Raw genomic sequence first — 16,555 nt, 5'->3', positions numbered from 1 at the left:
GCAGGCGGTGAGGCCATTCCTCTGCCTGTATCATCAGTGAGAGGCTCCAAGCTGGTGCCTGCTGAAGTCAAGGATGCCGGCATAGCCCGCTGCCCCCGGCAGGCAGGGCGGTTCCCCACCCGGTGTTTCCTTCCTGGCCCAGCTCTGGAGGAGCCCTTGCTGTTAGTATCACGTGGACCTGGGTCTTGTGTGTTTAGCTGTAGTCATGTAGCTATGTTATGTACAGAAGACTCGATCTTGGCTTCGTCATGGTTGGGGAGAAGTCCACACACAGTTCTCTGGGCTCTTAGGAGACCTGGCTAATCTCTACCCTTGTTGCTCATCCTCAGACAGAAAACTCTGACAGAGAAAGGGACGTTTATGAGGAGCTGCTCACACAAGCTGAAATTCAAGGCAATGTAAACAAAGTCAACAGTAAGTATGGCTGTGCGTTAGAAACCCGAGGCGGGTCCCTGGAGCAGCTGGAGTGTTGATGTGCTCAGTTAGGATGTAGCTGAGCGTGGCGCGTTAGCTATCGGCGGGCTGTGTCGTCTGTGCTTGGTATAACCTGTGCGCCTATGTCTGTCTCAGTCTGTTTGTCCTCCCCTCTTCCTTTTCTGTGCTGGGTTTCGACCCCAGGGCCTTTGCATGCTGAGCACAGGTTCTGCCACTGCGCTGCTGCCCCCGCCTCGCCCCCCGGCAGTGGTGTGTCAGGTGTGAGTGGGTGGGCTGTGTGGCATTCGGACTCAGTGGACATCAATGGTATCATCCCTTTGTTAATGGACCGGGTGATGTATCCACTGGGATACCTTATCTAAATGTTACTGTCTGTGCAGTCGGATGCTACTAAGTGTTCATTTGCATATTTAAGTGGTAAGTTGAGATGTAGGAAAGGCTCACTGACTGGAGGCTTCTGTAGATGGCTGCACTGAGACTATGAAGTGCATGTTTAGAGAGAGCCTGGCTGTTAACTACATTGTTTTGTTTCTTTTGTATCCCTCCACTGCTGTCAAAACTCCATGAGTGTGCGGGACTTTTGTTGGGCTAAAGGAATAACATGGTCATCAAGAAGAACTTTGGGCATGTTGTGTCTAGATTGTCTGCACCCTTGCTTCTTTGAGGGCCTCACGCAGGGGCTGGCAGCTAAGTCCCATTCTATGATCTTTTCTCTGTGAAGGTCTTTTTGCCAGGAGACATCCCTGTTCTTTACACTCTAAAGACTTTGGGCTGAAAATGGGACCAGTAGGGCTCCCCAGAATGGATGTGGCTGCCTAGGATACACAAGGTTTGGAATGAGCAGAGTGGTGATTGCCTGACAGCGTCCTCCGGTAGAAGGTTGCCTTTCCCAGTCAGCTAGTGCTAGAAGAGCAGAGTTGATAGAGGCGGTCTGGTGAGGGGGTGGAGTATAACCAGCTGAGTGCTGGTTATCTTGGAAATTAGTGTGTGTAAGGCCTCAGCCATGCTAAGGAGTGAGCATGCCCCGGATGTCATTTTGATTGTTTGTTTGTTTGTTTGTTTTTGATAGCCCTGGCTATCCTGGAACTCACAGAGATCCATCTGCCTCAGCCTCCCAAGTGCTGGGACTAAAGATGTGTGCCACCACTAACTGGCTCCACCCCTGATATCTTCAGGCTCAACAAACCTGTCAGGGAAACATGGCCTTATCCCAGGGACCTTTTTTCACAGCAAGGTTGCCTTTGTGTTATTGCTGAGCTCTCTGAGCCACCCAAAGCATTATTTAATTTTAATTTATTATTCGTAGTAGCAGTAGTACATGGATGTGTGTGTGTGGGCACATGTGCTTGTAGAGGTCAGAGGACCTGTGGAATTGGTCCTCTCCCCACACCTTTATGTGGCTTCCAGGACTTGAACTCAGGCTTTTACCTGCTGAGCATCTCACCCGTTCTAAAGATGCTCGAGGTTTCTTTCAGTGCTGCTAGGGATGAAACCCAGGGCGCTGTGCATGCTGAGCAAGCTCTGCCACTGAGTTACCCCCCAGCCCAAAGAAGGATCTTAAGAGAAGGCGCCTGTAAGAAAAATGCATTTGACTCTATATATTTAACTGTTAAGAAACAATCATATGTGCCGGGCGGTGGTGGCGCACGCCTTTAATCCCAGCACTCGGGAGGCAGAGCCAGGCGGATCTCTGTGAGTTCGAGGCCAGCCTGGGCTACCAAGTGAGCTCCAGGAAAGGCGCAAAGCTACGCAGAGAAACCCTGTCTCGAAAAACCGAAGGAAAAAAAAAAAAAAAGAAACAATCATATGCATTAGCTTTTGTTTATATTCTAAAATTAAGTTTCTTTTGTTTCACTTTAAAAAAACGTTACCACCCAGCTCAGGTGTCAGTTAATTGAATTGCAGACTTAGGGACAGTTTCCTAGGAGCCAAAGTGAGATCATAAATCCAAAGCAACTTCTCACTGAGACTATTGCTTACCTTTGAGTGTGAGAGCGTGCGTGCGTGCGTGCGTGCGTGCGTGCGTGTGTGCGTGTGTGTGTGTGTGTGTGTGTTTGTGTGTGTGTGTGTGTGCGCGCGCGCGTGCGCCCAAATGCATGTGAGTGTTTAATCTTAGTTGTTTGCAGGCCTGGGACTTGAACCCAGGTCCTCACTCATACCCAGCAAATCCTACCGCTGTGCTGCGTCCCTGCCCTGGCTCTGCGCCTCTGGTTTCCCCTTGCGAGGTCTGGTTTGTTTGAGACTTTGTCTCTCTTGGGCTGCTGTCTGGCTTTCTGAGAGAGCTTGTGATCTGCTTCTCTTTTTCTTTAACTAATCACTCAAAGTTAAGTGTTGCTATGTCCCAAATATTTTAATTTTTAGTATTTTATTACTTTTGCTACATTAACTATAAAGTCAGATATCTATCTCTGGGTGGGGTGGCAATAACACTGTATTTTATGTTTTCTGAAAAGAAATGGATTGTAAATGACATAGAAATTATGACTTCCAGTAGCTATAGTTTCTTTCCTTTTTCTTTTTTCGTTTGTTTTTTTGAGACAGGACTTCTCTGTGTAGGCCTTGGCTGTCACTCACTCTGTAGATCAGGCTGGTCTTGAACTCACAGAGATCCGCCTGCCTCTGCTCCTAAGTGCTGGCTAAAGGCATGAGCCACCAGGCCTGGCTTTAATTTTTTTTTTTTTTTTTTTTTTTTTTTTTTTTTTGTAGCTATAGTTTCTTTTTAGTTTTTTCAAGATAGGGTTTCTCTGTGTAGCTTTGGAGCCTGTCCTGGAACTCATTTTGTAGCCCAGGCTGGCCTCGAACTCACAGAGCTCCGCCTGGCTCTGCCTCCCGAGCGCTGGGATTAAAGGCTGCGCCACCACTGCCCGCAGCTATAGTTCTTAAATCAGAAATTGCCTTATTCTGGCTTTCAACCTAATAACACCTTATTTATTTTACATTATGTGAAGGGCTTCCATGTGTTTGCTTTCATTTACTCCTAAAAGTCAGCCTAGGAGGACTATTTTGAGGAAGGAGAGAGGAAGAATGAGAGGGGAGAGTAGACATGTAGATGGACATGATTGATGGAGGTATGAAAATGTCACAGGGGTCCCGTTAACTTACACAAGTAGAAAATAAGACATCATCTTCCAACACAGCAAAAAACCAAAAACCAAAACAAAAACCCCAAAAACCCAAATTGTCCTATGAGCCAGGCATGGTGGTGTGGTGCACGCTTAAAGTCCCCCCTCCCTTCAGGAGGCTCTGCAGGAGGGTCACCCAAGTCCTCAAGCTGAAGACCGCTTGGGCAACACATTGAGACACACCGTCCCCAGTCACCCCATGGGAGGCATCTCTTTATTATCGTTTTCTGATGAAGAAGCATCTGAATTCCTCTGTCATGTGCCTTCAAGTTCTGTGACTAGAAGAGAATTGAGGGGAAGACATAGCCCCTCCTCTTTGCCGTTTGGACGGCCTTTGTCCACTTCTGACTGCTGTGTGTTAGGGAGTCTCTTAGTTAGGGTCACTATTGCTGTGTTGAAACACCATGACCAAAACAACTTGGGGAGGAAAGGGTCTATTTGGCTTATGCTTCCACATCACTGTTCATCACTGAAGGAAGTCAGGACAGGAACTCAAGCAGGGCAGGCACCTGGAGGCGGGAACTGATGCAGAGGTCACGGAGGGATGCTGCTTACTGGCTTGCTCCCCATGGCTTGCTCAGCCTGCTTTCTTGTAGAACCCAGGACCACCAGCTCAGGGACGGCCTCCCCTCCCCCTCCCCCATCAGTCATTAATTAAGGAAATGTCTTACAGCCTGATCTTACTACGGAGGCATTTTCTCAATGGAGGTTCCCTCCTCTCGGATGACTCTAGGCTGTGTTAACCTAGAACCAGCCAGCACAGGGAGACAGCAGGCTAGTGGATTGAAAGAAATGGTTGAAGGAACTGAGGTTGTTAGTGAGGTGTACGCTGTCACAGTAGGGGGGATCAGCTCCCGGGTGAGCACTCAAAAGATTCTTTCAAAACAAAATTGTCCAAAGGTATAAATTGCCACGTAAGACGCTTTCTTCTGTTTGTGTCACGGTTTGGAAGCATCATGGGAAAGACGGGACATTTTGAGGAGTGTAGGAATTGGTTGGTCTGGTTTGGTGGGGCCATCGAGGTGCCGAGCCATCCACAGCTACAAGCTTTTCAGTAGGCCTGGGATGCGGCAGAAGTGTGCAGACTGAGGAACAGTCTCCTTGGAGACCCTCAGCTTACTGGCTTTCAGCTTCTCTCGCTCTAGGATCTTGACTTCTGAGCTGCGGTAGGTGCTAGCCCTGGGCTGGCGCCGCAGTCTGGAGCTGCGATTGGTGTGTGTGTGTGTGTATGTATGTATGTATGTGTGTGTGTGTATGTGTGTGTGTTCTCTAGGCTGCTGTGCTGCTGCTGTCAGATTGGTTTTAAGCCTTTCCCCTTCCCCTCAGCATTCTCTGCCCTGGCCAACATCAACCTGGCGTTAGAGCAGGGCTGTGCGGCGGCCCTGCTCAAGGCTCTGCAGGCTCCGGCCCTGGGCCTCCGCGGCCTGCAGACCCAGAACAGCGACTGGTACATGAAGCAGCTCCAGAGCGACCAGCAGCAGAAGAGACAGGTGGGCTGCCTGGCCTTGGTTCTGTGTCAACCCCCAAGATGTCTGCCCTTGGCTTCTACACTGTCCCCCGGTGTCTGCCCCTGGCTTCCACGCTGTCCCCCAGGTGTCTGCCCCTGGCTTCCACGCTGTCCCCCAGGTGTCTGCCCCTCACTTCTGTGTGGTCTCTCCGGGTATTTACATGGCCATTCCCTAATACAAGTATTTTTCTTAATACAACTTTATGTGGCGTTTTAAATTTCAACTAGAGTACATGTACATTCTCTAAAGCCCCATTTCACTTTAAGAGCTGTGAATCCTCTTTTAAAATACATGATGCCTCCTCTCTCCATTACCCATTCCTCTAATCTCCTCCCTCTAAGGGAGATCTGTGTAGGAAAACCTGAAGTTTTTCCATTCTTACTTCAGGAAAAGCCCATGTCTCGGGTTTCCTCTGGCTAACACTGGAGAATACTTCAGGTGCTTCAGGGTGGATCATGTGGGATTCAACTTGTATAGGCTTTTCCCTGAAGAATAAATAGGAAAGTCTCTTTTTTCTTGTCTAGATAAAGACAAGTGTACATCTTACAAACTCCCAGCATGCATTGGTTGGAATAAGCCACATCACTACCCTTCCGAGTCCATAAATGTTTACTCATAGAACATTTCAGCGCTTTACACACAGACACTCACCATGCGCATGTGCCAATAGACTAGACTATGGAAAGCCACTGTACCCCATATTTGGCAAGGGCTTGGTCGTATGAAGCCTGGAGCTCTCTCTTACGTCTCTGGTTCTCTGTCCCTTGTGACTGCTGTGAAGAGAACTTTCAGCCCCAGAGGCCTACGCATGAACAATCATCTCATCAGTGTCCTTTGCTTCCCCTAGAGTGGCCAGACTGACCCCCTGCAGAAGGAGGAGGTACAGGCCGGAGTGGACGCTGCCAATAGTGCTGCCCAGCAATACCAACGAAGTAAGTCCCTTAGCCCAGGCCAGGGAAGTGTTCACGGGGAGGAAAGCTGTGGCTTTGTCATTTAAGGGACTGAAGTTATGTCACGTGGTACCTGAGCCTCCCGGTCATGATGAAAAGCCACATACTTTTTGGTGGCCACAGGGTTCTTATAGTTTTAAAAGCAGAACTGGAGTCCAGGCAGATTCACTCTGGCTAAAGACGCCTTTGCGGGTAGTCAGGGGAGTGTCTGGAGAGGTCCACACTTAGAGGGTAGAGACTTGGGCTGTGGAGGAGGAGAGAACATTCCAGATTGTGGCAGAAGGAGGAAAGTGGGCACAGACAGTGCCCACAGGACAGGAGAGTTGAGAGCAGTGGCTGCTGTGAAGGAACGCTGCACTGTTTGTGTGGGCAGAGCGGTGTCAGGTGCAGTTGGGAAGCTTGGAAGGGCAGCCTCACTAGAAAGTACTGGTCGCACACCTGCTGACTGGTGCGGGCAGGACGTGGAGGCCGAGAGGGAAGGGACTCTTTTTTTTCTAGACCCAAGCTGGGTTTTATTGACGTGCTCAGTGTGAACACACACGTCAGGGTAGGTCAGGGTAGCCAGGGAAGGGCGGACAGAGGTGTAAGCTGTGAAGTGATGGGTGACAGACCCCATGTCCATGGTACTGCCTCCCCTGTCAGCCACAGGATGAGTGAGCACCATTAACTGGTCCCCCTCCCCCAGCTCAGTCCTGCAGCGCCCCTGCCTCTGGGCCGCCTTGTTCTGGGGTCAGGCACAGGAATTCAGGAGAACAAAGGGTGCACTCCTGGACCGGAGGCCGGCTCCTGGAGTGCCCCCAGCTGGAGGTCCTGGCCTGGGGGAGAGGGCTAGCGGGGTGCAGGCAGCCCTACACCGAGGGCTGGAGTTCTGGGGAACCAAGGGTGCAGGCAGCCCTCACACTCAGGAACTAGTTTTCAAAGCTACTTTGGCCTTTTGGGATAAGGAGGAGGAAGATGGCAGGAACTGTCTGCAGCAGAGGGGCAGAATGTCTTTCCTGACCTGGCCCTGCTACGTGAAGTCTATATTGCTGGCACAGTCTAGCACTTGCAAGACAAAGGCATTGTCTGCAAACTGCAAAAGCTCTCTATAAAGTGTGGCAGAGATGCCAGCCGATAGCGCTGTAGATACCCAGGAAGGTAGGTATGTAGGTAAGCAGGTCCTAATGCCTGTAGCAGGGAGGGCAGAATCAGCCTGCAGGAAACGCAAACACTGGTATGAAGACATCTTTGTAGACACACAGGACCCAGAACCTGTCATCTCAACTTCTAAAGCTGCCCCTCAACCGTGGTCCAGACAGTGCTAGCCTGGCGCAGTCTTGTTTGAAATTAGGTGCCAGGTAACTCAGCCACTTGCCTGAGAGAGCATACTGGTGATAGCCAGCTGGCACAACGTGCCTGGCACGATGGACTGCCTGCTGAAGTGTACAGCCGCCCATCCTGCCTGCGGGTGCTGCACATCCAGTTAGGGGTGGATCCTTGCTCATGGACTATAGTCCAGCCCATAGGCTCAGAGCTGGGTGAACAACGTCCGCGTGGTATGTGGGTATTGGCTTCCCAGTTCTTGAGCTCAGTCACAGGCTTGGTTCAGCCCTTACACCAGCAAGAGGTCTGTGTCCACTGCCATGGCCTCTGCAGGTGCTCCACGGTCAAGCCAGTCTTTGGCCTTCTGCATTCGGTGTGGGCTCAGCCTTGGGCCTGGCTCCGTCCCTGCCCACCTATACCCTTCTCTGCTCCTGTTGGGAGTCCATGCATGCCCCTGCTGCTGCTACTGCCCCCCACCCCACTACAGGGCTGCTCCCACCGTCTTCGGTGGGGTGGTGGGTTTTCAGAGATGAGACTTCCACTTCAAGCATCATGGCTGATACTGTAGGTACAGAATGGAACTTCATTGTATAAAAATTGGTATCTCCTAGCCAGACCTGGTGGCCTATGCCTAATCCCAGTAACTCCTGAGACAGGAGTGTCTTTATGAATAAAGCCAGAGTAGAGCTACATAGTGAAACTCTGTGTGTGTGTGTGTGTGTAAATGGGATTATGCAGTACTAGAGAGGTGCTTCAACAGGGCAAGCATTTGCTGCTTAAACATGAGGACCAGGATTCTGATCCCCAGGATTTATATGAAAGCCCGGTGGGCATGGCCGCTGCTTTGTACTCCCAGTGCATGGTAGGCAAGACGGATAGCCAGACTAGCCTGAACCTAGCGGACTCCAGGTTCAGCAGAGACCCTGCCCCAGTGTATAAGGTCAGGAGTGATCAAGACACCCAGCATCAACTTAAGGCCTCCACATATGTCCTGCCACATGTGTCTACACACATGTGAACATGCATATACACATACACTCCACAGAAATTTTAAAGCAGATTGTGGGTGGTGTGTGTGTGTGTGTGTGTGTGTGTGTGTGTGTGTGTGTGTGGTGCCACTGGCCCGGGGTTAAGTGCATTTGCCACTTTGTAGAGGACCAGGTTTAGTTCCCAGCACTCCCATGGTGGTTTCTGGCCATCTGCAGTTCCAGTTCTAGGAGATCTGACACCTGCTTCTGGTCTTCATGGACACCAGGCACACATGCAGCACACATATATACATGCAACCAAAACGTCATACACATAACATAAAAATAATTTTTAAAAAATAAAAGCAGCGGGGCATGGTGGCACACTCATTTAATCCCAGCACTTGGGAGGCAGAGGCAGGTGGATCTCTGTGAGTTCACGGCCAGGGGAGTTGCAGGGCAGCCAGAGCTACATAGTGAGACCCTGTCTCCAACACAAAACAAGGCACTGTTTCTGCGCAGGGCTCTGAGCCCGCTGCTTGTTGACCCGTTTCCTCTCAGGATTGGCAGCAGTAGCGGCCATCAATGCGGCGATCCAGAGGGGCATCGCCGAGAAGACCGTTTTGGAGCTGATGAATCCTGAAGCCCAGCTGCCCCAGGTGTATCCGTTTGCGGCCGATCTCTATCAGAAGGAGCTGGCCACGCTACAGCAGCAGAGTCCTGAAGTAAGTTAACTGAACCTGTTCTTTGGGAGCAGGATGGGGTGGAAGTGATTTAATATCCACATCCCGGTGTGCTTGGGTAGAAGCGTCTTCCAGAAACTCGGGTTTCCGAGCGGAACTTCAGTTCCCTTGGTGTTGGAGAGTGTCTTTCCTCAGTGTTTTCCCCCTCTCCCTCCTCTCCAGCATAGCCTCACCCATCCTGAACTCACCGTGGCGGTGGAGATGCTCTCTTCCGTGGCCCTCATCAACAGGGCTCTGGAGTCAGGAGACATGAACACCGTGTGGAAGCAGCTGAGCAGCGCAGTCACAGGCCTTACCAACATCGAGGAAGAGAACAGTCAAAGGTGGGAGGGAGCCTGGAGTGCGTGGCTCGGGTCCACTGCATGCCGCTTACCTCTGTCTTCTCGCGTCCGCGCTCCTGGTTTCTCTCCGGGCTTTATGTCTTCCTAATGTGCTGTCAGTCGGTTACAGACACCATGACATTCTGTTTTCGTTGGGGTTGGGGCTGGAACCAGGCCTCGTGCATAATGAAGGGAGTGCCCTACCACTGCCCTGTGTCCCCAGCTTGGCCCTCTTCTCTGTCTTTAGAGGAGCCCCTTCCTCTAGAGTTGGTTGGTCTTCTAGAAATCGAGTCTAAGTGGTTTCCTAGTTTGTTTATGTTTTAAGGCCGCTCTGCAGTCCCAGAACTTGCCTATGGCTTATATCAAACATTTCCCATCTTCTAGAGACCTTTGTTCCTTGAAGAATCATTCTGAAGGTTTTTCTTTTTTCTTTTGGGCTGGGACAGGTATCTCGATGAGTTGATGAAGCTGAAAGCTCAGGCACACGCAGAGAATAATGAATTTATTACATGGAATGACATCCAGGCTTGTGTGGACCATGTGAACCTGGTGGTCCATGAGGAACATGAGCGTGAGTAATCACCGTGTCCCTTCAGAAAAGGTTGCTGTTGAAGATGACGTGACTGGGGGCTGATGATGGCTCAGTCAGTAAAGTGCCTGCCCTACAAGTGTGAGGTCACGAGTTCAGATCCCTAGCACCCATGTAAAAATTGGGGTGCTGGTGTACATCTGTAAATCCAGTACTGGGGAGGAGGGAGGCAGAGACAAGACACTCCCTGGGAGCTCGTGACCAGCCAACCTAGTGATTAGGGAAAATACCTGATATCAACCTCTGGCCTCCAAATGCATGTCCACATACCTGCACATATGCCCGCATACTCCCACATGCGCAACTGGCACAGACCCACGGAACACACATAAACACATACACACACCACAAGCTGGTTCTAAATATCGCTCCTCCAAGGCTTTTGAATGAAATATTGAAATGTATATATCTGTATATTTCAGACACACACACGCACACACAGGCACACACACATGCACACACACACACACATATGCACACACACATCTCAAACAGCTATGGTTGCCTACTATTTTCAGTACACCAGACAGTTATTATAGTTGGGTACGTATCTTATAAACACATTTTGGGGAGGTGAATTTACATGATCTGTTATAGCTGTAAGATGGCTATAACAAGTGGTTCTACCATAAATGCCTGAATTGTGTCATCTAACACAGGTTGAGGGCACGGTCCCCACAAGACCCCTCCTTGTCAGACATGATCCGCAAGCTCGGGCTGGGTCTCACTTCTGAACAGAGTGGGGGGTTAATGGTTTGCCGGAATGGCTCTGAGAAATCGGAATCGTCCTAGACTTGGGATTATAGTGGGGTTATAAAGGGTATAAATCAGGAGGCAAAGGGGGAGAGCCAGGGACTGTCTGCTGTTGGGATGTGTGGTCCTCAAGCTAATGTCACTGAGCAGGGACGCTCACCTGAGCTTCGGGAATCCAGAATTGACTTCCTTACCTATACACAGTTGGCTGAATTGGCCATGTCTCTGATAATCAGGAGGCTGGGCTGATACTGCATGACTTTAAGCCGTGTCTTACATGGGGCATGGCCAGCCCCATCCTGAAACTGCCCTGAGGCCCACCTAAGATGTCTCCATTGGCACGCCTTCAGGTGTGGTGGGAGGAACTTCCGTAAAAGACAGGTGCCCTGTCCTTCAGGACATTCCAGGCTTCCTCTCAGAAACCAGCCAAATGCTGCAACATCCAGCAGAGTCCTCCCCAAAGCAGCCTAGCTGCCTGAGTGGGTGTTTCCAATTTTAGTTTGTTTTCTCTGTGAGAAACACTCAGGTGATTGGTGGGAAGGGCCTGGAATGGGCAATCCTGGGCTTAGGTCTTCATCTGCCTCTAATTTGTTGTGTGATCCTAGGGAGGAGGTCCCCAAGCCTCCTGTTCCATTCAGAAAAAATGATGAATGATTTTGATTGCACATCTGAATGTTTCTGAAAGCTGTGGAGCCGGTTTGATTGACCCTCATCACTTCCTCAGCATGTGGTGGCCAGGTTTGGAATCTCAGCATTCAGGAGGCCTGGTCATTAAAGCCAGCCTGAACCTCACAGTGAGACTGTCTGAAACAAAAGCACAAGTCCACCACTTAAATTAATGCATTGAAAATGAAACAAAAGAACCCGAGCCTCCTGTAGGAATGGGTAGGATGAGGGAGTTTAGATGAAATAACTAAAAGATGCTTTTGAAATACAGTGCTGTGCAATTGTGGTTTGAATCATGATTACTCTTAGGTGAGTTTATGGAGTTTGTACCGTGTCTTGCTGGTCTTAAACTTGTGGGCTCACATGATTCTCTTCTCCTGAGTAGCTGAGATTATTGGGTTGATTTGTTTCTAAATTTCTTAGATAAAAACTAACTTTTTCTCTGTATTTAGGGATTTTGGCCATCGGTTTAATTAATGAAGCCTTGGATGAAGGGGACGCTCAGAAGACTCTGCAGGCCTTGCAGATTCCTGCAGCTAAACTGGAGGGGGTCCTTGCGGAAGTGGCGCAGCATTATCAAGACACACTGATCAGAGCAAAGCGAGAAAAGGCCCAGGTGAGCAGAGTGTTCTGATTGGGAGCAAAGGTGGGCACAGCCATGTCACCTGTCCCATCATTGGCCCTGGAGAGACTCAGGAGAGACAAACCCTTCACCTTCTGGGAACTCATGTTCCTCCCTTGGATATGTCTCTTTGGCAAAATTCTTTTTTAAATTAAATTTAATATTCTTTTTTTTTTTTTTTTTTTCCCCGAGACAGGGTTTCTCTGTGTAGCTTTGCACCTTTCCTGGGACTCACTTGGTAGCCCAGGCTGGCCTCAAACTCACAGAGATCCGCCTGCCTCTGCCTCCCAAGTGCTGGGATTAAAGGCGTGCGCCACCACCGCCCGGCAAATTTAATATTCTTAATTAGCTTCCAAAGTGGCAAGTCTCTTCATGGCAGTTTTGTAAATACGTAGTTTTGATTGGCTCTCCCTCCCACCTCTACCCCCTCACCCCCGATCCTTGCTGATACTGTTCAGAGTAATTGAAATGTAAGATCCTGAGAAAGACAAGTCATGTGAAGTATTCAGTTGTATAAACTTTCAGAAATGAGTGCACCTGTGTGATTGACATTCAGATTCTATAGCAAGAGTTATCAGCACCCCAAAACTCTCACTCATGTCTCTTTCTGTCCATACCCACCCACTCTCCATTTGGTGGTCCTCACTATCCCAATTTCAGACACCACAGTTGACTTTTGCCCTATAGTTAAGTGCATCCATACATGTGTGTGCCTCTGTGTCCAACATGCTAGTGACATCCATGTGACCATTGTTGTGTATGATCTTGTTGTATGATTATTTTCTGTTTCTGGGAGTTCTGGATTCTTATTTCTTGACTTATTGGAAGGTTTGTCTATGAGAATTCTAATATATGTCTTTTGGTAAATGTGGGGGTCTGTGGGAGTCCAGCTCTGACCTACTCCCACCTTTTCTAGGGTTCTTAGGAGGAGGAGAGAGGGGATAAGAAAATATCAGATAGAGAGATCTGGAAGACGAGAAGAAAGACAGAAACACAGGATAGCTTCGGGAGGGCCTGGATCAACAACCAACAGCCTTGAAGGTTTATTCAAAAGGCTTTTTATAACATGACAAAGGGTGAGGCAAAAGACTTCCCTCTTTCAAGATCAAAGCACACCGCCCAGCCAAGTGTAGACCCTTCCAAACACCTGGTAACCAGGCCCGTGGTCAAATCATCTCCTTATGCAGCCCTGCTGGGTAAAGCAAGCTCAGATTCTCTGACCCTGAGTAAATTTGGGCCTCCACAGGTAAGTAGATGCATGTAGGTGGTGCAGCTCAGTGGTGGGGTGCATGCTTAATATGTATGAGGCCATGCATTCGCTCCCCAACACCTCAAAACAAAACAAAAAATCAATTATGTATAAATTTAGGACAGCCAGTGGTGGGTCAGAGGCAGCACATAGACGTTAAGCTTTAGTGGAGAATGCCATGTCTGCTTTACAGTGTTTTTATTGAAATATAACTCACATACCATGTAACTCACCATTTTAAAATGTGTCAGTGGTTCCCAATATAATCGTAGAATTGTGACTCTCAGTCACTTTTAGGGAATCTCATCATCCCCAGGAGAAACCCTGTACCTGTTAGTAGTCAGTCCCTCACCATCGCTCAGTCTTCCCCTGCCTGTGCAGCTCTCCCTCTCCTGTTGTATGGATTTTATGTCCAGGACATGTCATATAAATAGAATCACGTGATGTACTGACTTTTATAACTTTATCCAAGTTATAGCCTGTGAGTGGAGTAAAGCATTTCATTTTGCTGTGGAATAACTTTACAACCTTCATCAAGAGTAGGAGAAAGGGCCGGGCATGGTGGCGCACGCCTTTAATCCCAGCACTCGGAGGTGGGCAGATCTCTGAGTTAGAGACCAGCCTGGTCTACACAGTGAGTTCCAGGGAAGCCCAGGCTACACAGAGAAACCCTGTTTCAAAAAACCAAAAGAAAAAAAACAAAACATCACCCCCCCCCACCCCCCCCCACCCCCGCACACACAAAGGTGTAGGAGAAAGCGAAAGTTACAGGATCCTTGCGGAACATTACAGGACCAAGTGGGTAAATGGCACTTTGGGTAGAATTGTCTTTTTTTTTAGGCATCTGTTTAGCTTCCAAGTCCTACAAGCCATTTAGGGAATAGTTTTAAAAATAATAATCATCAAATTCTAAATTTAGCAAGCAAAAGATCATAATTTAAATTTAGTCTGTAGCCGGGTGGGGTGGCACATGCCTGGAATCCCAGCTCTGAGGAGGTGGAAGCAGAATCAGGAATTCATGGTCATCCTCAGCTACTTAGTGAGTTCAAGGCCAGCTTGGGCCTCATGAGACATGGCCTCAAAAACAATTAAAAAAACCCACATAAGATATTTAATTTGTAGTTCGCTTGGCAGTGTCTCTGTGTCTGTGGTGATCAGGGATAACACTGCCCTACCGACTTAGAGAAGTTTCTGACAGATTGACCAATACTTTAAACACAGATCTTGTTGCGGTGCATCGGTGTGTTCTTTGATTGGTGCGGCAGGCATTCCTCTCCTGTCAGGGAGCGCGGTTGATTAGACGCTAACCTGATGGAGTGAGCACATCTCGGGCTTCCCTTTCGTCCCTTTTTCTTGTTAGTTTTCTGACTAGCGCATCGGAACTGACCTGCCTGTCCTCAAGCTGACTTTCTCCCCTTCTGCACACTCACGTCTGCAGTTCAGTCCATGTGTCCTGTTTCAGGGATTGCGCTTTTTTTTCAGTTCCGGGATCTCCATTTTGGTGTGTTTAAGAACGTGCTTTCTCTTTGTCTGTGGGGTAATGTTCCCACACTTTAGTTCTAGACACAAGTCCTTAGTTCTTCGAACTTAGATAAAATCGCTGGTCTGAGTCTTTGTCTACAAGTTCAACGGGAGGCTTTTTAGTGATGACTTCTGTTGTCTTGTGGGGTTTTTGTTTCATTTATTTATTGTGCTGTGTATGTTCTTTCCAGTCTCTTTGTGTCTTATTTTTTGTTGTTGCCGTTTTGTTTTGATGATTTTTATTTTTAATTTATTTATGTATTTATTTTCATTTTTGGAGACAGGGTTTCTCTGCTTACTCCTGGCTGTCCTGGATCTCCTTCTGTAGACCAGGATGACCTCGAATTCACAGAAATCCACCTGCCTCTGCCTCCAGAGTGCTGGGATTAATGGCGTGAGCCACCACTGCCCGGCGATGATTTTATGTTAGCACATTTTAATGATAATGTGGTAATTCCAGAAATCAGATTCTTCTCTCTCATAAATCACTTGTTGGGGTTTTAGGGCTTTGGTTTTTGTTGAGACAGGGTTTTGCTTCAGTTTCCTGAGATTGCAGGTGCAGGCCACCATTCTTGCAGCTGGCCGGTGACTTTTGTGAATTCTGTGAAGTGTCTTTGTCATGTATATGCACTAAAACTAAACTCGCCTCATCAGCTAGTGATTTGCTAACAATTACACAGGATTCCCAGGGTCCATGGAGGGGTGAAGCCTCGCCCCCTGCTGAGGGCTCTGTGCTCCCTCAGCAGGCTTTCTCTTCAAGCTTGGACTCCCCGGGGCAGCCAGCCCCCTAGGTGAGGGCTGCGAGCTCTGGAAGAGGACGCCATGTTTGTTTACAGTGCTTTTAGTGGATTATAATTTGCACACCATAAAATCCCTCATTTTAAAGTGTGTGCCCGTGTTTCCCCTGTATTGGTAGAATTGTGCAACTCTCACAATTGCAGAAATTCTCATCCTCCTCCCATGCACTATGTGTGGCCTCCTAGATTCTCATCCCAGGAAGACATCACATTTTCAAAGCTTTCTCTAAATATCCATTCTCTAGATTTTCGGTTAGTGTTATGTTTTTTTTGTCGCCCTACGTCAGTCATGCTGAGCAGCCAGGTAAGCCCCTGCCTGGGTCACATGAGGACAAGGCAAGCACGTGTGGGCCACAGAGTTCGCTCTCGCTCGCTGGGATTCTGCCTTTGGGCCAGCGCTGTCTGTTCCAAGCCTTCAGTTCATCTCAGCAGCTTGGAAAAGCTAACGCTCACCATTATGGGCCAGCATTTTGTTGCCTTTGTGGTAAGAGGTTTCTCAAGAGGTAGCCTGCCATTTTTCTCCACGCTGTTTCTTTCTTCCTTGACTTGAAATTAGTGCCTTCGGAGCGTTTACTAAAAATGAATTACCAGTCCCTGGGTAGTAGAGGCCTGGCTTTTTCCATTCAGTTAATCCACAGCTCATGTGTGGAGCTTCTTCTTATGTATGAGTGACTTTAAAAACTCTCTTCCCATGTACACACATGTGCTTGCATGTATACACATATGTCCTTACGTGTAAGCCACTCGTAGCCGGTGCTAGCCTATCCTGACACGCCAGCCTCTTCACATCTCCTTGCCTTTTATACCTTAGCTCCATGGCTTGGCTCTTAGCGGATTATGTGTGGAAGAAAAGTTTAATTTAGCTCTTTGCTTTAGCCTGCACGGGGCAGGGAGAGAGGTCTGGGAATGGTCAGAATCCTTGCAGAGCTCTGTCTCTCCTTGCAGGGGAAGGCAGTGTTCAGCCCCAGGCTCTGCTGATGGCTGATTCTGCTTGGCATCTCTGTGGGATC

The 16,555-nt window shown here is 48.7% G+C and overlaps 1 protein-coding gene across 1 annotated transcript in view; it reads left to right on the top strand.

Moving 5' to 3' along the window:
• Positions 1–16,555, top strand: part of Iqgap1 (IQ motif containing GTPase activating protein 1) — a 102,392-nt gene that overhangs the window by 48,603 nt on the left and 37,234 nt on the right. The window contains exons 9-15 of the mRNA XM_006969991.4: positions 330–414; positions 4,884–5,047; positions 5,913–5,997; positions 8,847–9,010; positions 9,191–9,351; positions 9,795–9,919; positions 11,809–11,972. Of these exons, the coding sequence (XP_006970053.2) occupies positions 330–414; positions 4,884–5,047; positions 5,913–5,997; positions 8,847–9,010; positions 9,191–9,351; positions 9,795–9,919; positions 11,809–11,972 (948 nt within the window). The remainder of the gene's footprint in view (positions 1–329; positions 415–4,883; positions 5,048–5,912; positions 5,998–8,846; positions 9,011–9,190; positions 9,352–9,794; positions 9,920–11,808; positions 11,973–16,555) is intronic.

This window comes from Peromyscus maniculatus, chromosome 1 (genome assembly GCF_049852395.1).
Source record: "Peromyscus maniculatus bairdii isolate BWxNUB_F1_BW_parent chromosome 1, HU_Pman_BW_mat_3.1, whole genome shotgun sequence".
NCBI classification, from domain to species: domain Eukaryota; kingdom Metazoa; phylum Chordata; class Mammalia; order Rodentia; family Cricetidae; genus Peromyscus; species Peromyscus maniculatus.
This window is presented reverse-complemented; position numbering and strand designations above follow the sequence as displayed.